The sequence below is a fragment of the Diospyros lotus genome, chromosome 1, assembly GCF_014633365.1.
Source record: "Diospyros lotus cultivar Yz01 chromosome 1, ASM1463336v1, whole genome shotgun sequence".
NCBI lineage: Eukaryota > Viridiplantae > Streptophyta > Magnoliopsida > Ericales > Ebenaceae > Diospyros > Diospyros lotus.
The window spans coordinates 32,336,001-32,361,000 of record NC_068338.1 but is presented as its reverse complement, the minus strand read 5'-3'; the positions used below and the strand labels follow the sequence as shown (position 1 = coordinate 32,361,000).

Here is a 25,000-nt window from a genome sequence, read left to right as displayed (position 1 = left end):
TTTTTAATAATTTTTATTATATTAAATAATTACTAAAATAATTATTAGCTAGTGTCTACTTAATATCATCATCCTTTCTTTAATAGTTAATCGTCGACGGAATCTATTTCCTTCCTATTTTTAGTACCACCATGCCCTACTCCTAATTCTGCACGCGTTGATTTTCAAAGCCAACTATGAAGGTGGATTCCCTTCCTCGATTTGGTTGCGGGATGTGGACGTAAAGCCAACTATGGAGGTGGGTTCCCTTCCACAATTTGGTTGCGGGATGTGGACGTCTCGTTTCTTTCTAATTAGTACTTAATCCACATAATAGAATGACTCATGATTTGGTAAATTATTCTCTTTTCTAAGTTAAATATTTAGTGTATCAATTATGTCTACTTGAAGGTGGCAATAAGGAAAGAGCTATTGTCTCAAAATATAAATTGAGTGGCTGGACAAGTATAAATTGAGTGATCACATAAGTGATATCTCAATATCATTTCAATAAATATAGAATTCCATCTTTACAAGTCTTTATTGCTCATCACGGTTGCATCGATTGATTCACTATTGTCCTAGAAAGAATTACAACACATGCATATAAGAAAAAGTGAAATTATTTATGTAAATATTAATTGGAATGGTGTTAAGAATATAGTTGCTCTAGCGTTCTTCATTGGCGGATGGGAAAAGAGCACCATGGAGGGACAGAGACAGAACAACACGATCCCTTTCGCTTCAAGGGAACTAGTCGGTCGAGAACAGATCAATCTCGCTAACCAGATTGTGAAGTTTCTTTATCTCTCCATTATATAATTCATACACAAAAAACTCTAGAAATCCCAAATTAGAAATGAGAAACAAAAATCAAAAGATCCAGACGAGCGATCGAGATTGAAAATTGTTAATGACATAACGATAATAACAAAGGCACAATAATCGTTGGGCAGTGGAGTAATCTACGCGAAGCCAGGCGTCGCCGAAGTCGACTCAGAAACCCTAATCCCCGAACGAGCGTAGCTCGTAGGCGACTGAACTTGGAACCGGGGGGGGGGGGGGGTGGGGTGTCTGGTTTTATAGGGAAGGGCTTTTGAGATTCGACGGTTTCTTGCGGATACCTACGACAAGGATTGTTCCATAAGAGTTATGCGTGTTTTAAACCTTTGCGAAAGGTTTAAAACAACAAGCTTAGATAAAAGTTTGTGTTTATTTAATTAATGTACATTGTGATATGTGAATTATTAGGAGTGTTACGTTGTAAATAGACAATGGTTACAAATTCTTGTAAAAAAGACCTTACTAACAAATTAAATTTCAGCATTAGAGACCCTTGGACACTAACATCGTCCAAAAGCCAACAGCCACCTAATTCTTTATAACGAATGTCATAGGACAAATTAAAGATGCTAAAAACATAATAGAGCACAACTAAGTGTCGATACAAGCAAATATACCGCCCACGGCACACCTAATACCGCAATGCATCGCAGCAACAATAAATTTGCAAATCAACAGCAAGAAGTCACCCATTAAGGTAACTAGCAGCAAGTTCATCTAAAACAAAAGTAACTGGCCGCCCCAAAGCCCATCATAGGCAAAGACCAAGTCTAAGATATGTATTCATTGGCGTAAATGGTAGTAGCAGACACTAGTAAGACCTTCAAAAGTAAATAAAACTACTGAATAAAGAATAGCAAATAATTGTCTCCACTGTCTAATGGTTTCCATTTGCCACTGCCCCATACTCTTCATGAGACTGGTAACCCCTGCTGCTGGGTGAGCTCCCCATATCCATACCATTTGAACTGCTCCACCCATCATAGTTGGTATTTTGAGCATTCCCGTTGTTGACATTACTCTGCAAATTTCCACCTTGGTAATACCTGCTCTGCTCATTTCCCATGCTTGTGTAATCGGATCCATTCGGCATGGCTCTCATATTTCCATAATCTCCCGGTTGCACATTCTGCATATTTCTGTACGGAGCATCATGATACTGTATTCCGTTTGGTTCTCTCATACCATGATTTTCCACTGGAGGTTGAGTACCCCTATTGTAGAAGTTCTGGTTTTGAATGGATGGTGGTGTGTCTGGAGCCTCGAAATTACTATTTTGCACAGGATATTGCATGGTTCTACTCTGATGATTCCAATTCTGAGCTGGTAAACGCGGGTTCCTATTCAGAATGTTACCATTGCTTGCAGGAGGAACTACATCCATATTTCTGATATTTGGATGCTGCATGCTTTGTGGTGCATGAATATTCTGGACGTCCGGATTTGGCATCTGAGGTGACATATTCCTATTCTGAAAATCATTATTTACCACTTGAGGTGGCATCCCCATTCTCTGGCCATCCGGATTCTGCATTTGTGTCGCCATCCCCGTTCTCTGGCCATCGGGATTTTGCATTTGTGTCGCCATCCCCATTCTCTGGCCATCGGGATTCTGCATTTGTGTCACCATCCCCATTCTCTGGCCGTTGGGATTCTGCATTTGTGTCGCCATCCCCATTCTCTGGCCATCGGGATTCTGCATTTGCGGTGGCATCCCCATTCTCTGGCCGTTGGGATTCTGCATTTGTGTCGCCATCCCCATTCTCTGGCCATCGGGATTCTGCATTTGCGGTGGCATCCCCATTCTCTGGCCATCGGGATTCTGCATTTGCGGTGGCATCCCCATTCTATGGCCATCAGGATTCTGCATTTGCGGCAGCATTCCCATTCTCTGACCATCCAAAACCTGCATTTGAGGCGGCATTCCCATTCTCTGGCCATCGGGGTGGTTCTGCATTGGAGGTGGCATCCTTGTTCTCGGGCCATCGGGGTTCTGCATTTGAAGCTGACGTTGCACATTTTGATTTGAGAAATTTGGTAGTGGACGTTCCTGATTTTGATAACTTGGTTTTGACATCAAATTCTGGTTTCCAACAGTTGAAGCCAGGGAACTGGTGTTTTGTGTTGGTGTAGTAGGTGGATTTGGAGCACGTTGCATACTCATACCCTCTGTTCTCTGAATGTTCCTTCGTCTGTCAACATCTCTTGTTCTATCCCTTCTGTTGTTCTTTCTCATAGACTCCTCATGATTCTTGACCCACAATGCGTGATACTTAGGGTCGTAGGGAACGGCTTGACCATTAATAAAAGGCTCACCTGCAATGCATAACAGAGTAACAGTAAATAAATAAAAATAGACAAATGGATTGAATAGAATGAAGAGATTAATAAGATGCTTAAGGAGCACCAGTTCAACAGCATAGACATAATTGGCTCCTATGTATTTTAAATCTCTCACGAAATAAGCACAAGGAAAAGATAACCTTCATTCATATTTTATGGTTGCTTTTCAATCATTAGAGAAAATATCAAAAAACACCCATTAACAATTAATGTTTATTCTATTTTTGGATTTCTAGAATCAAGAGAAAATCCTCATAAAATTTTAAGGGAAAACTTGTGCACTCAAAAACACTCAAATACGATGAATAAAATTCATCTTAGTAACTCTTTTAAGAAATAAAAAATTATATTAATGTTTCTAAAGCTTTATCTTTCAAAGAAAATATATAACAATCGTCACAAGTTTCTACAAAATCACAATGCTAGTTTATTAATCAATCATAAAAGTATTCTCATGCATTATATTAATGTTTTTCATGAACAAATTTGGCTCTAAATCACTTAGTTTTCTTACATCAGGTAATTTTTTGGACCACATTTCATGTTTTGGTTTCAAATATTTGCAAATATGAGAAATACCAAACAACAATGGGTAGACATTGGGTTGGGGAAAAAAAGAAAACACAACAATGTTCTTTCCCTGTGAAAGAACATCAAAGTCAAGATTCAAAGTGGAAGATATTAAAGACTCAAACTAACCTCCATAATCCTTGTTCTTAACATCCAAATAAGAATCTGGAAGAACCCATCGAACATGTGGCAGCTCTGCACTCAGAATAACTTACTAATCAGACCAACAAAACATATCTCAATGATTGTGAAACCAAAAGAGCATATGCATCATGTCTAGAATGCTCAATAGTCAACACCGTATCCCATGAGTTGAACTGATAACATGGACTTTAATGCTTGCTTACATTTGTTAAGTGGGAGGTTTCTCCATTCCATTCAGCATGAGACAAGCAGTTTCTTGATATTAGAAGCCTATTTTTGCATCTTGTCAATATTTTATATAGTAATGATTTTCTTTTTAAAAATTATAAATGCCAACAAATAATTCACAACTTCCCACAAACCACCAAATTGAAGTAGATAGCATCTTCTGCATAATTTACATGCCAACCAGACAGGACCTATGAGCTAGATGGTCAATTTATGGAAAATACTCTTTTTTATTAAATCTGCAACAAAATTCATGCAATCCAAAATTTAACTTTGGAAGTATATAAACTATAACCCCAAACTTTTACTATGCCCGATAATAACAGCTTTACCTGTTCAGACTTCAGATCAACTACACAACCTGTAACCACTAACTGTATCTGGTAGTATTGTGTGTAAGAAAACAAGTGGGATTTTTGGCTTATTAGCTTGTATACATGTTTTCACAATAGCTGAATGTAAATGTAGATCCATTGAACGATTCCAATAATTTATCACTGCTCCTTCAAAAGAGGAATGGATTTCTGCATGTCTAGTATGCTAGAGAAGTATAGCATTTTTTCTTAGAATTTCAGGACCATCGGGTAATCATGTCATCCAATGTCATTTGCCTTCGCTACAAGCAGGAACTAGTAGAGCCATTCCTATAAGTGCCAGGCCTTGAATAGCCTAAAGCTCATTCCATGATCACAAAGTATCAAAAAGAGCTTTCAAAAATAAAAGCACAACGCTGTAACCTCATCCATGCAACAGAGTATGCTGAAGACAGAAGGTTTATTCATTTATATGTACTATCCGTCAGGGACAAAACATGTTTTTAAACTCTTTAGGGGTTTATGAAAGTAGTTGTAGAAAAAAAATCATCTGTGTAACAGAATTTGATGACTGAAGGCCTTTTTAATTTTTACATGTGCATAGACACACACACACATGCAAATTTGTAACAAAAACTCTTTCGCCTCGACACTCCAGGGTTTTACAGAAGTTAATTATGTAACTTACAATACGTAACTAAAGTTCTTAAAAGCAAATTAGATATTCATACTAGTGACAAGGCTTCGAAAGAATACATACACACACATATATATGGAAAGGATACAAGACCCATACAGAGTTTTTCAGTTTGGGTGTTACCTAAGTCATGAGAAAACTTCAGCAAGATGAATGTTTAGAGATGTGTGTCTAAAACAATAATGAAAGAGTAAAAATGATTTAAATAAACGAGAACGATTTTAAATAATAAACAGGACTGTTTAGTTTTTAAATATTCTCTAAAAGTGCAGCACCACACCACACATATATCATAAATATACACTAAACTTACATGTCATGCTTAGCCAAGAAAAAGAAGTATATATTCGTGAATAAATCAAAACAAATTCATAATGCAAAGGTGAACAGATTTACCTTTAATCTTGTAGGAAAGCTCCTCGGGAACAAGGCAACCAAAGGCAAAGTAGTGCTTCGTCGAAACCGAGTATATCTTCATCCGAGCCTCCTCTTCGCTGCATTGCCATCAGAATCCAAACTCAAATTATCAATGCAATTCAGAGTCCGAACAAACCAACACGCTAACACAAAAATATGCATACGCAACGCAATTCATACCTGCCAACAACCTGAGCCAAGGTTTTGATGTAACTATCTATGATCTCATCACGAGTAAGATTGGGATCCGGCGGCTCGACCACAACGAGCCAGTGCTCGAAGTCGCAGCCGTCCAGGAGTATGGTCTCCTTGGGTGGCCTGTTACTCGAATCGTTCATAGCCCGTGTAGCCATGAACCTTGCACCAGTTAACCGATACATCAAAGCGCCAGTCGAAATTGAGCTCGAAGGCGACGAGCCGTTGCGACAGACAAACAAACATCTGATATCAAGCCGGTTCTGGTTCCGCGACTGTAACAAGGAAGATGAGAAGAGTCTCGTAGGGTTACAGTTTGGAGCCGTAGAATGTGAAAAGGAGGGCTTCGTGCTGCGATGCAGAGAAGCTAGGGTTAGGGCTCTGCGCCGAAGCATTTTTCTCTTGCTCGTCAGCTCTTCTTCTCCGATTGATCCCTAAAACCCTGAATTTATCCAGCCCAGCCCAGGGAAGACTAAGAGGGTTCTAGAGTTTTCTTTGTGTGCAACAAAGACTGGAGGCTATTGGTACGAGTGCTGGGAGAGGAAAGATCCTGGCCGTCGATCAGAAACGCCGGTATGGATTGACAGACGATGAATATAAATTACACAAATCGCTTTTGGGGCGCTTAATCTTTAAATTATTTAGTTTTAATATGTATAATATAAGCTTCAAATTTTAATTTTGTTTAAAAATAAAAACTTAATAACTATTTATTTTGGCAAATAGTGTAGAGAAGGTTAGTTAAAAAATAAACAAAATTCATTTATATACGTTATTGTTTATAGAGTTTTATAAATAATGAAATTATTATAAACACACACCTAAGTGAACAAATAATTATTTTCGAGAAAAATAATAAATTAATAAATGAGTGAGCCAAAATTTCAGAAATTTATGAGACCATTTGGGCTTAGACAAAAGACCCAAAAAAGAATAACAACAATAACGGCCATGTCCATGTTCCATTCTGCATTAATTAATTAATAATTATAGTTAATACACAAAAAGAGAAGACGCCTCCTTGCAAAATATCCAGGGCTAGGGCTAGCTGATAGCTGCCAACTATATACATAAAAACCAATCACTAGCAGCCAGCATGTTTATCATGCAAAACAAAACTGGAAGCAAATCGGCCGACCTTTTAACCTTACCAAACTGTCGGCAAAGAGGCAAAACAACCAAAATTGGCCGATTTCTTTTAATCTTACTTAACTGTAACTGTTAAATAAAACTACTACCAAAAGTTTATAAGAAGATCATCATCATCATAATCATCATCTCAAGGGGCCTCTCAGCTTCCACAAGCGGAAGCCAATATCTTCCTTCGCTTGTAGCACTTGAAAAGGCCAGTGCTGCTGCTGCTGCTGCTGCTCTTCTCACCTTCCCCGTGTTCGATTGAGCACGTCCCACAGATACCACCATTTTGGCAGTTCATGCATTCGGGAGTTTGTCGCTTCTCCTATGAATATGCACGCATATCCAACGTGTCACAAATATGATGGGATGAAAGTTGAGCACAAATGAATAAAAATGATTGAAATGATTAAAAGGGAATATAAATTCCAGACGAAAATTAAAAGTACCGGCAAACCCAGGGGGGCTGCGCTAATGCTGCCATCGCCGCCATCACCTGCTGCAGGTGCTCTGTGAAATTGCACTGTCAATAAATTGGCCAATACCTTCTAATATGTGCGCGCGCGCGTATTTCTATTTTTAGTATACATTTTGTGGTCAAGATGTGATATGGATTCCCAAAATCATATAAAAAAAGGTGGTGTCTATTTGAATGCTGAATAGAACGGTTGGCTTCATAGTTTTCTTGTTAATGCTAGAAATCAACCAGGTGGCAAGGACAAGGACATTGTGGCAGATGAGTTGAAGGCACATGAAACATATCGGAACAAGATGCCTATATGGTTAGAGGATTATGAATTGTAAGAGACGACAACGAACTATTGGCAAGTTAGTTCATAGTTTCTAGTAGAATAAGAGGCAAAAGACGAGGTCGTTGAACGGGAACGAAAAAAAAAAAAAAAAAAAAGAACACGATCACTCTCCTCTTGTATTTCTCTAGACCTTTTCAAGTCTCCCTCTACTCGGAGCTTTCTTTTTCATAGCAATTCCAGTGAACATTTCCTTCATTCCAGAAAAGTTGCTGTTATATTGACTCTCATCCATGGCTCACAATACTAGACCCAAAACCCTCGACAAAGCTGTCAATAACTCCAAGAATCAACAGGAGCTCACTCTCAAAAGCTGGTAAAGAATTATGCATGATAAGGGATCAAATAGAAATTCTGACTACTTAATTTCTAGCAGAAAGGCATGCCCTTCATGTTAGATCTTGACACGACCCTAGGGGTATATCTGTAATTGGAAGGCAATAATCTTGTATCAGCCGATAGTGCTAACTAAAGGGGGGGTTAGGCAGTTGGGGGAATAACTAACTGTACAACAGCTATTTGTTTTGCTGTTATGTTAGTTGGATGTTTGAGGTAGTTGATGTATGGTTGCTAGAGGCTCTATAAAGAGACCTACGGCAGTAAGGAGGAGGATATGGAAGATAATATCAAGATCCTCTCTTTCTCTCTCTCTTGCATTCTGTTCTGTTCAATTTCCGTAATTGCCCAGCCCTAATCAAATGGCTTGACAATTGGGGTATCAGAGCCAGACAATCCAGCTGTGGTGTTACCGGCGGGGATTATCACGGCGAGGAGGGTATCGGAAGTGACTGGAGACGGCTGTTCCGGTGCAATCAGAGAAGGGCAGCGAACTGCGGGGTATAGTGTGTTTGTGGATCAAGGCGGAATGGTGGAGGGTACCAGACTGAAACAAGTGGAAGTTAGGATGGAGGCTTTGGAGTATGGGATGTCACAAACCCAGGAGGCAATGGTCCAAAGTAGGGAGGACATGGCGGAATTAAGGGAAACTGTGCGAGGGGAGTCGGAGAAACACCGAGAGGCATTGGAGCGATGCCAAGAAACTATGGATCAGTACGGGCAGAGGCTCAACAGCATGCTGTCTTCCCTGCCCCAATTCCAGTTGTCATCGGAATTTCCGCCAAGGAAGACCTCTGATCCAATTCTACCACACCAGGGCAATTGTCCAAGATCGCAGGGGGTTCTTGAAGTAGAGGACCAGCCTACGAATCAGGAGACAGGTGAGAAATATACAGACTTTGACTCATAATCATCCTCCTATGCCGAGATTGGAGATTCCGATGTTTGAGGGGATGAAACCAAGGTGGTGGACAAGGAGATGTGAAAGATTCTTCCAGTTCTATAGGATCCCAGAAGAGCAGAAGATCAATTTGGCTGCGGCTTACTTAACGATGCGGTCGATTCTTGGTATCAAGGTTGGATCCAAGATGAGGGGAATCAGGGTAGTTGGGCAGATTTTGCTGAAGGGTTGCACGGGTTGCGCGAGCGATTTGGAGAAAGAAGCATGGCCGATGTGATTGAGGAATTTAGTAAATTGAAGCAAGAAGGGTCGGTAGTGGAGTACCAGGCCAAGTTTGAAGAATTGAGATTGATTGTGTGTACTGTGCAGTTGGGATTGACAGAGAAATATTTGGTATCCAACTTCATTAGTGGGCTGAGGGAAGAATTGCGGTCAATGGTGAAGATGATGATGCCTGCATCAGTGAGGCAAGTAGCAGAAAAGGCTCGGCTACAAGAACTAACATTAGAAGCCATTTTCAAGAAACACAAGGTTCCCTACAAGCCGGGTTTATTGGCAGGGCAGCAAGAAGGTAGAAGCAATGGTGGAATGGCCTAGTCCTAAAATAGTGAAGTGATTAAGGGGTTTCTTGGGATTGACTGGTTACTATCGGAAATTTATTCAACGTTATGGCCTGATCAGCAAGCCCCTCTTGGAGCTGCTCAAGAAGGAGGGATTTCAGTGGAACCCTAGAGCGGAAACAACTTTCCTAGCTGTAAAGAAGTCCATGACTATGGCCTCGGTGTTAGCTTTACCTGATTTTTCCAAACCCTTCATAGTGGAGACTGATGCGTGTGATACTGGGATTGGAGCTGTTCTTGTGTAGGAGGGTTGTCCATTAGCTTTTATCAGTCAAGTCTTGTCCCAAAAACACTTGGGACTAAGTGTTTATGACAAGGAATTGTTGACTGTATTGGAGGCAGTAGACAAGTGGCGCCATTACTTGGAGGGCAGTCCGTTTGTGATCAAAATAGACCATGAGAGTCTACAGTTTTTATCCCAACAGAGGCTGCATACACAGTTATAGCGAAGGGTGTATCCAAGCTCATGGGTTTCGATTACACCATTCAGTACCAAACACGTGGTGGCTAATGCTCTGTCAAGAAGGGAAGAAAAATGAGACTGCCAAGCCATCACAGCTGTAATTCTAGAATGGGTGAAGGAATGGGAGGCAAGTGTATGAGTGGCTTAAGGAGATCGTAGCACAATTGGCAGTGCAGCCTACTGGATCTTCAGGATACACACTCTCTAATGGGCTGGTGAGGTTCAAGGGCAGATTAGTGGTGGGGGATGACAAACCTGTCATGGCTGGGCCGTAACAATGGTTGCTCTCCTAATTCAGTTTGAATTAGGAAGATGCAGTAAGGTTAGAAGCAGAGTAAGAACAGAGAGAAGGAGAGAAAGAGAGTTAGAGAGAGATGAGAGAAGGTAGAGGAAGGATTCAGAATTCTCTTCTGATATTTGATAATCTCCTCCAAGAGAGCTCTGGGGAGTATATACAATCTGTTAAGGGGGGACGCTGCCACAACAAATCCCATCCTCCCCTTCAGTTGTAACCACCTATTTTGTCCTATTCTAGCCTTTACACGTGGGTACCCTCCAGGCTAACAAACTCATATAGTGGAATTACAGCAGTAAAAGAAATAGCAAAAGTTACAGCAATAAAAAAAATCAAAATTTTTGTAACCCAGGATGTGTCTTGTGACAATTCCTCCTCCCATAACATATTTCTTGTCCTCAAGAAATCCTAAGGAGGCTGGAAGATCTTGAGAACTGCTTTAAGTAAATTGGGCAAGTACTCACAGGTGTTGCTACCTGTTGAACTGTTCTGCCACTTTACCAAGACTTGGATGAGTGGGACTCCCTAATTGTGAACCACTCTTCTATCTAGTATGGCCTCTGACTCTTCCACCTTACTCCTCTCCTTAGGAAGTGAAGGCAATGCTAGGTTCACCTGCTCTATGCCTACTGACCTCTTCAAGAGAGAAACATGGAACACCGGGTGAATGTGGGATTCCTTAGGGAGTTGCAAACGATAAGCTACCTTCCCAACCTTGGCCGTTATAGGAAATAGCCCCAAATACCTAGGGCTGAGTTTGGACATTGGCCCTTGGGTGATAGATTTCAAATGAGAATACCTCAACCTTAGATACACCTCCTCCCCTACTGCAAACTCCCTATCACTCCTCTTCCAATCAACAAATTGCTTCATTCTATTCTGAGCTAACGCCAACTCCTGTTTCAGCTATTGCAATACCGTTCTCTGCTGCAAGTACTCCTCAACTAAAGCTACAATAGTGTTCCCTTATAGCTTGCAAAATGGGAGGTTTGTACCCAAATAGAGCCTCAAATGGAGACATCTTCAAGGAGGTGTGATGGTTAGAGTTATACCACCATTGGGCCAAGGAAAGCCACCTATGCCAGCTTTTAGGTTGCACAATACAAACACATCTCAAATAAGTTTCTAAACTCTGATTCATCCTCTCAGTTTGCCCATCCGATTGAGGGTGATAGGATATAGACATATCCAACTTGGTCCCCAATGCCTTCATAAGTTCCTGCCACAAGAGGCTCGTGAAGATTTTATCACGATTTGAAATTATAGACTTAGGAATCCCATGCAATGCCACCACTTGATCCATGAATACCCTAGCCGCCTCTTAGGCTATTTATAGGTGTGCTAGCCCTATAAAATGGGTAAATTTGGTTAACCTATCCACCACTACTAGTATGTTATCCTTCCCTTATACACTAGTCTAAGCTTGATCGAGTACTAGTAGGGGTTGTAAGAGGCCTGGATAGGCCACATTTTCATACTTACACCTCTTACAGGTCTCACAAGCTAGCACAAACTCCCTTACTTTTACCTTAAGCTTGGGCCAATGAAACAGTTACCTCACTCGAAGGTAGGTGTTTTGAATCCCAAAGTGTCCCCCCCAAGGGAGACTCATGCAGGGCCTGTAAAATTCTCCTTTTGAGATCCTCACTATCACCAATAACAATCCTGCCATTATACCTCAACATTCCTTCCACCAACGTGTACCCGTTAGCTTCCTTAGGTCCCACAACCAACCTTTCTAATATTTCCTTCACATTTTCATCTCCTTCATAACTGTCTATCACTTCTTGGCACCACTCTGGAATTACAGTGGTTATAGCTGTAGCACTCCCTTCCTTGTGGCACCTTGAGAGTGCACCCGTTGTCACATTTCCTTGCCCTTTTTTGTACTATATTGAGTAGTTTAAACCCATCAGCTTGGCCATTCCATTCTTTTGCAATTGAGTTTGCAATTTCTGTTGTAATAGAAATTTCAAACTCTTATGATCCGTCTTGATTATGAATCTTCCTCCTAAATAGTGTTGCCATTTTTCAACAGCCACTAGTACAACCAAAAATTATTTCTCATATATGCTGAGGCTAAGGTGCCTTAGGCTCAAGGCCTAGCTTAGGAATGCCAATGGCCTACCTTCCTGTATCAACACTGCACCAATCCCTGCCCCACATGCATCTATCTCCAATACAAAAGGTTTGCTAAAATGGGGCAACGCTAAGACAAGTACTCTACTCACAACCCTCTTCAAGCTTTCAAAAGCTTCCTCAACCTCTTACCCCCAGCTAAAACTCCCTTTCTTTAAAAGATCCGTTATGGGTTTATTGATAACATCATACCCCTTAACAAACCGGTGAGAGTATCTAGTAAGCCTAAGGAATCCCCTCAAAGCCCTTACCATAGTTGGCTTGGGCCAAGCCAACATGGATTCCACCTTCCTTGGGTCGATGCTCACCCCATCTCCTGATATTAAGTAACCCAAATACTACACTTGATCCTGACCAAAGGCACATTTAGACCTTTTGAGAAAGAGCTGGTTAGATCTAAGGACCTCAAAGGTGGTTCTTAGGTGAGTCAAGTGCTGGTCCAAGGTTTGGCTATAAATAAGGATGTCATCAAAGAATACAAGTATGAATTTTCTTAGATATGGTTTGAAAATTCAGTTCATAAGGGACTGGAAAGTGGCTAGGGCATTGGTGAGTCCAAAGGGCATCACCAAGAATTCAAAGGGCCCATAGTGTGTCCTAAGGTTGTTTTATAAACATTTTCAGGCTTCATCCTAATTTGAAGGTAGCCTAAGTGGAGGTCAAGGTTGAAAAAGAATTTGGTATTGTGTAGTTCATCCATTAGGTCTTCCACAAGAGGTATAGGGAAATTGTCTTTGATGGTCAAGGTGTTAAGTTGGCGATAATCCACACAAAAACGCCATGATCCATCTTTTTTCTTGACTAATAGGATAAGGGAGGCAAAAGGACTTTGGCTAGGTCTTATGAAGGATTGGTTTAGCATTTCCTTCACCATCTTTTCAATCTCTGTTTTTTGGATTGGGGAATAACGGTAAAACCTAATGTTGATAAGTTTAACATTGGGTTTGAGATTAATTGCATGGTCTAATACTCGAGTAGGGGGAAGGGTGGTAGGTTCAACAAAGAGGTCCCTAAATTCTATCAGCTATTCATTAATAAGGTGCAGGGGTTGTACCTAGTCTAGCTTTCCTTGATGAGTGCTGACTGTTAAGTGGAGTTCTCCATGCATCGCCTGGTTAGGTCCCTCCTCCACTGCCACAATCAAGAACAATTGTATAGTTGTCACCATTTGTTCTTGAAGACCCTCTACAACCTCTTCCCAATGATCATTTTGCATGTCCCGAACTCCTTTCCCCCTAGTAAGAGTCATCTTTCTTCCTCCATTCTCAAAAGACATCTCCATTTGATTAAAGTCAAAGCTTATGGGGCTCACCCCTTTCATCCAGTCAACCCCTAGAACCACATCACAACCTCCCAATTGCAGTAGCCTGAGATCGGCCTAAAACTCCTTCCCTTGCATCTCCCAACAAAAACCATGGCAGGCTGATTTTCTTAGCACTCTACTACCATTAGCTATTATCACACTCAAGGGTTGGGTTCCCGTGAGTGGACCAACCTCCTAACTGTGCCTTCATTTAGGAAGCTGTGGGTGTTCCTACTATCAATCAAAATCATAAGGTTGCAGTCTTTCACCTTCCCCTCTACCTTGATAATCTTGTTATTAGTTACCCCCTTCAAGACATGTAATGATATCTCTCCGTTGCCTTCTTCCCCTGACTCCCCAACCTCCTAGTTGTGCCTTCATCTGAGAAGCTATGGGTGCTCTTACTATCAATCAAAATCATAAAGCTGCAGTCTTTCACCTTCCCTTCTACCTTGATAATCTTATTATTAGTTGCCCCCTTCAAGGCATGTAGTGATATCTCTCCATTATCTTCTTCCCCTGACTCCCCATACTCTTCAATCCCTTATTCTTCCAGCCTTTCTCCAATATCTCTTTCTAACAATAACAATTGACGCTTGCATTGGTGTTCGGGATAATATTTATCCTTACACCTAAAGCATAAACCAAGCTGCCTCCTTTGCTCAATGGCCCTTCCTCCTGAGCTTGATCCCCCCCAAATTCTTCACCCTTGTGTTGCCCTTAATCAACTCATGATTGTAGCCTTTCCCCCCCGATTATCCTCGATACACTGCGCCATCATCATGATCCGATCCAACCTTGTTCGCAGGATGGCGAACTGTTTGAGCATTTCTGCTACGTTGCGGTTTATTGTTTGAATCTCGCTCCTCATTGTGTCTACCTTCTCCTCCAGGTCCCCTACCCTCTCGGTTAAGTTCACCATGGTGATCGACGAATGCTCTGATACCAAATTGATGAGATTCAACACAATAGGTAGGACTTTCCAGAGAATTAGGTGAGTTTTCTGCTATATTGCAACTCTCAATTACAAGGAGAAACAATGGAAATAAGCAACAAAACTGGGCATTCGAGAGGCCCAGGACTCTCCTACCAGAAACTCCAAATTCTTCACAATTTGTAAGTTTTGTAGGTGCAATTTTACCCCTTTGCAAATACCAGCCCCTTGCACCGCCATTCCTATCCCCATGATCACCCCATAACCGATAGTTTCTGTTCTTGGCAACCCCAACCGCTGCACCAGTTCTACAGCTATAAAGTTGTGCGTTGCCCCTCCATCAATAAGTACTACCACTGGTTGCCCTTCTATATCCCCTTGTAGCTTCATTGTTTGCGGTGTTGTCAACCCCACCACTAAATTCATGGAGAGTTCGATGACCTCACTGCCATGCCCAACTTCCTCTTATTCTTCTCTTCCATCTCCTGTTTCCACCTCAGCTCCTTTCTCTTCCCTTTCTTCATCATAAATCATCATAACGTGCAGCTCCTTGTTCTTACACCTGTGGCCAACTGAATATTTCTCATCACAACGAAAGCATAATCCCTTTTCCCTTTTGGCTTTCCACTCGGCCTCACTGAGTCGTTTAAAAGAGCCATTGTTGCCACTACTAGCCGCTAGCAGCTTGTTGCTCACCTGACCAAAGACTCTCGAATGAGGAGTCGGGCTTCTTGATTGTATGGGAAGGGTTCGAACAACGTTGGTTGTAGAGTGGGTAGGAAAATTGCTCCTCGCTGGTCCGAACGCCCTACTGCAGCTGAGTATGGTTGCATTTTTATCCTCGATACACTGCGCCATCATCATGATCCGATCCAACCCCCGAGGTTGCAGCACCCTGATCTCCGCCTTGATTTCTGGCTTAAGGCCGTTGATGAAATGGCCTTCCAAGAACGCCTCGGAGATGTCCGACACTGGAGCGGCCAAAGTCTCGAACCTCAGCCGGTAATCCTTGACATCACCATCTTGTCGTAGAGCCAAGAACCTCTCCTCTAGCGACCCCTCTTGAGTTGAACGGAATCGATTGAGAATTCCCTGCTTGAGCCCTTCCCAACTGCGGATCCCCCTGCGCCTAGACTCCCACTAGAACCAAGTGAGGGTCCCTGCCTCGAAGCATAACGCGGCGGACTCGATCTTCTCATCATCGAACAACTGGTTGATCGAGAAGTACCTCTTCGCCCTGAAAATCCAGTCGCCCGGGTTGTCTCCCACGAAGGTTGGCATTTCCAGTCGCCGACCTCTCCCTTCCTGATGCCATGCAGCACTCATGCCCCCCTCCATTCCTTGGTTCCTGCCGCCCCCCGGGGTCACTTCGGAATCTGGGGTAAATTCCGTTGGCCATCCACCCCCATGGGCCTTAGCCTTCCTCTCTCGTTCCTATTCGTCCCACCTTGTTTGCAGGATGGCGAACTGTTCAAGCATTTCTGCTACGTTGCGGTTTATTGTTTGAATCTCGCTCGTCATCGTGTCTACCTTCTCCTCTAGGTCCCCTACCCTCTCGGTTAAGTTCACCATGGTGATCGACGAATGCTCTGATACCAAATTGATGAGATTCAACACAATAGGTAGGATTTTCCAGAGAATTAGGTGAGTTTTCTGCTATATTGCAACTCTCAATTATAAGGAGAAACAATGGAAATAAGCAACAAAACTGGGCATTCGAGAGGCCCAGGACTCTCTTACCAGAAACTCCAAATTCTTCACACCCTTCTCTCCCTTCTAACCTCCTTTTTATAGGTTGTTATCCCTTAGCCCATGCACATGCTGGTTTGTTACACAAACCAGCCAAGTGCCTATTCTACCCCTGACGCACATGCTAGCCGTTACTCCCCTTCGTTGTGTCACCCATATTCCCTTGATCCTTGTTATGCCTTTGGTATGTTTGCCGTATTGGTGGCCTAACAGTTGCCTCCTTTGCTCAATGGCCCTTCCTCCTGAGCTTGATCCCCCCCAAATTCTTCACCCTCGTGTTGCCCTTAATCAACTCATGATTGTAGCCTTTCCCCCCCGATTAAAAGTTCCCAATGTCACAGCCTTTTGCTTCCTCATCAAGGCTTCCACTACCATCTCTTGCAGTCGTGCACTCTCTGCTGCTTGTTCTATAGTTCGGGGCCTAATCATTTTCACCATAGGTCTTAGATCATCACCGAGGCCACTCAAGAAACTAGATACGAAGTAAGCCTTCGAGAGGTGTGGGTTGTGGTTAATCATTAAGGATCTTAGTTCCTCAAACCTCCTTAGATAGGCCCTTACTTCTCCAACCTGCCTTAGCTTGTTAAACTCTTCTATGATATCCGACATACTTCTCTCTCCAAAGCTTTCACACATTTTATCAGAAAATTCCCCCCAAGTATAATTCTCCCTCACTCTAGTCTACCACTGGAACCAAGCATTTACCACATCATCAAAGTAGGCAGTAGCTAAAGTCACTCTTCTACCCTTTGGTACACTATTCCAGTCAAACATCTGCTCACATTTCCTCAACCACCACCTAGGGTTGGTCCCTTCAAACACATGGATCTCCATCTGAGGCATGGGAAACCTTGGATGTTGAGGATTGCCTTGTACCTCACGCCCTCTGTCCATCATCGCTTCTACTTTTTCTTCCGATTCAACCTCAATTTCAAAGGTCCCATTCATCCAATTCATCCTATTGTTCTGTAAAATCGGCTCTCTTCTATCCCTAGGAGGAAAATCAAGAGCAATTCTTATTGAGTTCTGGCAAATGAACATCACCATGAATTGTTGTAGTTGTGCTCCCATTTCCTCTCTCATTTGCGTGATATCCTCCTGCATTTGAGAGAAAGCTCCGTCCAACCTCCTTTCCAACCCCTTGATTGAGCCTTCCCCCTTACGATCTACTCCCACGATCACCTTGTGGTTTCGTTCGAACCCAAGCTCCAATTGGTCCACTCGGTTCTAGAACTCAGTCATGGTCGAGTTGACTTGTTGTAGCTGCGACTCGAAGTTCTTCATATGGGTTCCGTTCTCCATCATACCACCACCAAAAAGAACTTCGGCCGGGATCAAGCTCTAATACCAAATTGTCATGGTTGGGCCGTAACAATGGTTGCTCTCCTATTCGGTTTAAATTAAGAAGATGCAGTAAGGTTAGAAGCAGAGTAAGAACAGAGAGAAGAAAGAAAGAGAGTTAGAGAGAGACGAGAGAAGGTAGAGGAAGGATTTAGAATTCTCTTTTGATATTTGATAATCTCCTCCAAGATAGCCTTGGGATCCGTTAAGGGGGGACGCTGTCATAGCAGATCTTATCCTCCCTTTCAGTTATAACCACCTGTGAGGTTTTTGCATGGATGATTCTGTCTAGAAGATGAAGAAGACATTAGAACCCGTTATAAGAATGAGTGCGACTGGAATTTTCTAAGTTAGAGAGTAGTTAACTTAGATGTTTATTATAAGGGATATTTTAGTCTTTGCGTAGGCTAAATAATAGGTCTTGTAATTAACGCCCCCTATGGTCTATAAATAGGAGGCCAGGGCTAGGTAGTTGGACATAACAAACTTCATTCATTTATGTTTCTGAATACAAGTGAGATTGTTAAGAGGAGAGAAAAGGCTTTGAGAGAAAGTTAGTCTTTGTAATCTCTTATGTGCGAGGGTAGTGGACTTGTGTGATAGAGAGTTAAGAGTTCTTGTAATCTGTTTTCATCGATTTCTGGTGGAATTGCTCTCGGGATTTGCAGCTGGATGTAAAATTGATCCTTGATCAGTTCGAACCAGGATATATGTGACGCCCCGGCCCCCATTACTAGGTGCCACCATAATCCATGATACAACCTCGGCCTATCTTGAAGGACGGTTATGCCCTGCCAACGTAAAGTATTAAAATAATATGAACGCCTTGGATGGGGTCCAGGCTTCATCGCCTTCGTATGGTAAAGAACTCGGGTTTAAAATGCACAAGTGTGGAAATTCACCCAATTCTCGTACCCGATTAGGCTCTTAAAATATAAATCCAATTTCAAATAAATTAATGCCATCATGCCCAATAAAATACTCCAACCGTCAAGCATACCTTATAATTCCGACCGTGACCAGTCAGTTCACACACACTCTGAATTACTCATAGTGGGAACCTTAACTTGATCTTAGCCAAATTTCATTTAAACATAAGCCGTCACCCGTAGTTAAACACAAAGCATTTATATATTACATAAGTGATGCAAGAATTCAACTTGCATCCTCACCGTTTGCAATCATGATTAACTGATGTCTCTTCCACCAACACCGCCTTCCTTTCTTGGACCCAGAGCCATCTATTGGGTTAATGGGGGTAAAGGGATGAGTTCGGGGACTCAGTAAAGGCAATATGCAGTGCAGTAAATTAATAAGCATAACATCATAGATAAAAATGAAATGCAGCGTGCATGCAAGCCTATCCACTGCACCCTGGTCCGGATTTTGGTGGCCCCACTGATTCCATTTAGGATCCCATCTCGAAACTCACACGATCCATTATCTATAGCCTCATGCCTAGGCACTTCCTCAATGTCTTATGCAAGTCATGACAAAAATAATTTACACACAAAGCATATTAAACCCTTACATTGATCAATCTAGAGGAGAAATCGGGAAAATATCCACCCGACGTTGCCTTCTAAACTGCCACCTCGTGCCCAAATTCCCATTTTCAAGCCTCTGGCACGTTTCTCGAACCACAAATTAATTTCCAGAATTTCCTCCAATTTTTATGAAGCCACCGCTGGCCTCCGCACTGCCGTCGCCGGCCATCTGCCCCTAGCCGGCTGCTTCTAACTGCATCACGACCGCCATCGCCGGCCACCTCCGTCGCAACAACCCACGGCCAGCAGCTCCCACGCGCAACTAGCTTTTGCGCGACTGCCATGGTTGCTCCAGCCACTAACCCCGGCCAAGCCAGCCTCCCGTGCCATCGCAACCACCGTCAGCTGCTTCTGCTGCTTTGATTTGCACCATCGCCGACCACCGCAACCGCTGCTACTCGCCTCTGCGTCCGCCATGGCCGATCAGCCTTGCTTTCCCTCTCTCGATCTCTCTCCTCTGCCGAGCCCTCATCTCTCTCTCTCGCGATCCCTCAGACTCTGCCTCTCCTTTCCTCTGCTTCTCGACCAAGCTCTCTAATTGAGAGAAGGAATATCTAGTTTTGATGCTTGGCCTCCAAGCACATGCATCGCCATACATACATATATATTTCACACTTATATAATTCATTATATAATAAAAATTACATATAACCCATAAATTAGTTATTTTAAAGTTAGGGGTGTTACAATATATCTTGCACCTACTGATTTGGTTTGGTTGTATTTTTCTTTGTTTAATTATGTTCTTGCATTTCTAGTTTATATTGATTTTTGGGTGAGGAGTGTTGAGAGATTTAGCAAACTAAAAGTATTGGATTGAGTTTCTATGAGCTCCTAATCCTAACACCATCTCTTTTGTCCTATTCTAGCCCTTACACGTGGGTACCCTTCAGGCTAACAAACTCATACAGTGGAATTGCAATAGTAAAAGAAATAGCAAAAGTTATAGCAATAAAAAAAAATCAAAATTTCTGTAACCCAAGGTGCATCAGGATACACTCTCTAATGGGCTGGTGAGGTTCAAGAGCATACTAGTGAGGGGGGGGGGGGGGGGGGGGGGGGGGATGACAAACCCCTAAAGGAAAGATTTCTCAAGGCACTTCACTATTCTCCATTGGGAGGCCATTCGGGAGTCCGTGCTACTTATCATAAGGTAAAACAGATATTTTTTTGGCCTAAGTAGAAAAAAGAAGTGTTAGAATTTGTGTTGTCTTGTGCAGTGTGTCAACGGTGTAAGTAGGAACAAGTGGCTTACCCAGGGTTGCTCCAGCCCTTGGCAATGCTTGAGCAGGCATGGGAGGGAATCTCCATGGATTTTGTGGAGGGTTTACCAAGGTCTGAAGGCAAAGATGTCATATTGGTGGTAGTGGACCGCCTTACCAAATTTGGGCATTTTATCAGCTTATCTCATCCATTTACAGCCTAAGAAGTGGCACGGATATTTCTAGATACAGCAACAAAGATCCATGGTATACCTAAGACCATTGTATTGGATAAGGACAAAGTTTTTACAAGTTCATTTTGGCAAGACTTATTCAGGAAGATGGGTGTGGGATTATGTATGTCTACTGCATACCACCCATAAACGGATGACCAAATGGAGCGGGCCAATCAATGTCTGGAAGCATACCTGAGATGTATGTGTTTCACCACCCCCGAGAGCTAGAATAAGTGGCTACCGTTGGCACAATGGTGGTATAATTCCAGTTACCATAATGCTATCAAGCGAAGCCCTTTTGAGGCTATGTTTGGATATAAGCCTACAATTCTGCCAGCCATTTCAGATTCCTCACCTACTATGGTTGTAGTGGGACACTACTCCCAACAAAGGTAGTAGATGTTAACAGTGCTTAAGAAGGAATTGGCTATAGCCCACAACTGTATGAAACAAGCAGTGGACAGAAAAAGGAGTGAGAGGTCCTTTGAAGTTGGGGATAAGGTTTACCTCAAGGTTAGATGGTTTCTGCAACATCCCTATACCTCCCTACCAGCTTTTAGCCTTAGTCTGAAATATTTTGGGTCTTATTCTATTGTAGCCAAGGTTGGTCAAGTGGCATACCTGGTTGCAGCTTCCAGAAGGAATGACAAACCATCTAGTTTTTTATGTTTCATTGTTGAAGAAGGCTAAAGAGTCCGTTGTTTCTACTAGCCTAGACTTGCCCCTTAACGTGGAAGAAGTGGAGGTGGTTGAACCCCATGTTATCGTGGAGAAGAGGGTGTTGTATCAAGGAGCCCTACCCTTAACTCAAGTGCTGGTTTAGTGGTCCCATCTTCATCCGGATCACACTACTTGGGAGTACCTACTAGATCTATTGAAGCAATTTCCCTGGGTTGTAGGCCTACTCTGAATTCTCGAGGACAAGAATTGTTAAAAGGGGAGGGGATTGTCATGACCCTAGGGGTATATTTGTAATTGGCAGGCAATAATATTATGGGAAATTCTATTTACAACCACAATTTTTGTTCTCCGCAACCAGCATAAGTAAAATATTAGTTTTTACCATTTGCAACCATCTACATTCCAAACATATCCTCCAAACACCAATTCCTCAAAAGACACCCCCCATGTGCATCAAATCCTCTTCATCTTCAGACCACTCCTCACATCAAACCCTCTTTAAACCACCGCCCTCTTGTCGTCGCCCTTTTCGCCAGAGTCGCTTGCCTCACCCGTCCTCTTCGCTAGAGTCCCTCGCTTTCTTGCCAAAATCGCAGAAGCTAAGTAAATTTGAAGATTTAATTTGATACTGTTGGAGCTGGACATCTAGTACATCTCCATCGCCATCGTGTGATACTACAAGAGCTAGACATCTGATACATCTCAACTCTCGACATAATCAAGTTCAAGTTCAGTTCGACTAGTTCAACCACCAAGAGCATCGGGAATTACTTATAATTGTTATTAGTTGTTATTTGTTGTATTACTAGAATTATAACTTTTGAATGTGGATTAAGTTATTTGTAATGATATTTCATTTTAGTATTTACTGTTAGATTTTATTTTATTTATGAAAAAATGTCACAAATTTAATATAAATTTTAAAGAAATAAAAATAAACATAGTTTTATTACAATTTATATTTAACTCAAAGAAAAACTAAAATTAAATAAACATTAACTCAAAAAAAATATATAAAACTTTAAAAAAAAACTCACTTTACTCACATTATTATTAATTAAAAAATTAAAAATAAAATACCCCCGAACTTGGAGGTTCGGGAAAGCCGAATGCCCCTAAACCCTGGGGTTCGGGGAATGCCCCCGAATCTCGAAATTTGGGGGGTTCGGGGATTCGAGGTTTGGGGGATGCCCCAAACCCCAGGGGGTTCGAGAGTCCCCGAACCTCTCATTTATATATATGATTGTGTGTGTGTGTGGATTTTTGTTGCAATCTTGCTAGCTGTGCATGAAGTAAAATATAGACAAGCAGAGAGAGATATTAGCTGTTCAAGCTAGCAAGGAACACATGATCTGGCAATTAGACCTTCAATTAATTAACATCCCCACCTTCTTGTTGGGAATGGGATTCCCTCCAGACATCTAATAATTAATATAAAAATTAGCTGATTTATTATTATAGAATAAAAAATATCTCATTAACGATCACATATTCATCACTTGTCAGAGTTTTTTAAGCAATTCAAATAACTATTAAAGTATTATATAATTTTTGTACAGAAAAATCTCTGAAAGTGCTTGGCACCATTTTCTTTTAATTAACCACACCTAATTTTGAAAGATACAAATTCCGCACTCAACGCAGGCACATCAAATTTGAACAGTAGCTAGGAGAAGCTGCTAGCTAATTACTTGAGTCCCCCGAACTGAAGGATTCGGGGGATCCTCGAGTTCCCAAATCCTTTGGTTTGGAGACTCAGGGAGTCCCCGAATCGTTGGATTCGGGACATATTGACTCCCCTGAATCTAAGGATTCGGGGGATCATTGGGCTCCCGAATCCCTCGATTTGGGACACATCGACTCCCTTGAATCTTCATCTTCGATTAGGATACTCAAAGTGCCCCGATACTCAACCTGCGTCGCCGGTTGATTCAGTGTGATTAGATAAAAAAAAAAAAAACTTCAGAGATACAAAAAAATTTCAAAACCTCAGAGATTTCATCTTCAATCGATTTTTGTTGTTTCTCGTCGGAATAGGAATACTTGTTACCTTCTTCGTCAAACTCTAGGCATAAACATTTGCGTATAATAATCTTTCATGGATGACAATAATTGTTAAATGGCTATAACAAGGAGAACTAGGCTGAGCAATGTTTGGTGTTGAATAATAGTGGTTGCGTTGGGTGAGTAAAGTGGTTGTGGCGATGGTAGGTGAGAAAGTGGGTGCACACACTTGAGGAGTAATGGTGGGTGGTTGAGCGTCAAAGATTTAAATGAAGGGAAAATATGAGCTTTCATCTCAGGGTATTTTAGGAATATTAAAAGTGAGTTGCGGAAAGAAAAAAGTGTGGTTGCTAATAGAATTTCCCTAATCTTGTATGAGTCGTTAGTGCTAACTAAAGGGGGGTTAGGCGGTTAGGGGAATAACTAACTGTAAAACAACTATTTGTTTTGTTGTTATGTTAGTTGGGTGTTTGAGGTAGTTGATGTATGGTTGCTAGAGGCTCTATAAAGAGACCTACGACAATAAGGAGGAGGATATGGAAGATAATATCAAGATCCTCTTTTCTCTCTCTCTTTCTCTTTTGCCTTTTGTTCTGTTCAATTTCCGTGATTGCCCAGCCCTAATCAAATGGCTTGACAATTGGGGTATCAAAGCCATACAATCCAGCTGTGGGGTTACCGGCAGGGATTATCATGGCGAGGAGGGTGTCAGAAGTGGCTGGAAGACGGCTGTTCCGGTGCAATCAAAGAAGGGCAACAACTTGTGGAAATCTTCAATCGGCTTGTGGTTATCTTCATTTTGACATCATTACTTTAGCCATATTTAGGACTCTAGAAACATATGTGAAGGGTTTCATACTTGCCATTTATCGTCACATCTCTATGAAAACCTTTTCTCTATTTCTTCTTTAAAGCACCGCCACATACTTCGCATTCTCCTGGTAAACCTTACAATAATTGGACTGACATTAAGACACAAGAATTCCATATCTACATCCATTGCACAACAATGCAATCAACTGTTGTTTACATATCCTTCAAATATAACCATCTAGGTATTCTAGCTCATGTCATTAACAACGTTTCTATATATGAAGGCATACATGCTTTCCGTAAATAAACACCATGGATCATACTCTTCTAAAACAACATAGTAAGGTTACAATATCCGAATCCCTAAAAATACATCATCTTTCACTATTTCCTTTGATTATACAAAAAAGCTACAAAAAAATTTCCACAGAAAACATAATTTAGCTCCAGCAAGAAGAGCTTTTCTTTGCAAAATATCTGGCTTCTTGACTTAAACATGTTAAACATACAACATGAGCTGTCAAGCACAGCGAGAGGTTTAATTAAAACAATTAATCACAGAGGAAATGTCATTACATGCTCATGTGCTTTGATTGCAACATAAATCGTATTATTTCATATGCAATGCAACTAGCTCTCTTTTTGGGAGGAAGCTTTTCCATTTGCACCCTACAGCGTGCCAGAATTTTCTATCTTGGGACTGTCACCCCTGAGTTCCCACAGCTTAGAACTGGGTTGAAATCCATCATCAAAGGTGATTACT

The 25,000-nt window shown here is 41.8% G+C and overlaps 1 protein-coding gene across 1 annotated transcript; it reads right to left on the bottom strand.

Moving 5' to 3' along the window:
• Positions 1-1,540: 1,540 nt before the first annotated feature.
• LOC127788538 (multiple organellar RNA editing factor 4, mitochondrial-like) lies at positions 1,541-6,219 on the bottom strand. Its single transcript, XM_052316952.1, has 4 exons — positions 5,716-6,219; positions 5,515-5,612; positions 3,865-3,930; positions 1,541-3,138 (listed from the first exon to the last, which is right to left on the bottom strand). Exons 1-4 carry the CDS (start codon positions 6,123-6,125, stop codon positions 1,700-1,702), a joined length of 2,013 nt encoding a protein of 670 aa, XP_052172912.1. The 5' UTR covers positions 6,126-6,219; the 3' UTR covers positions 1,541-1,699.
• Between the last annotated feature and the right edge of the window lie 18,781 nt (positions 6,220-25,000).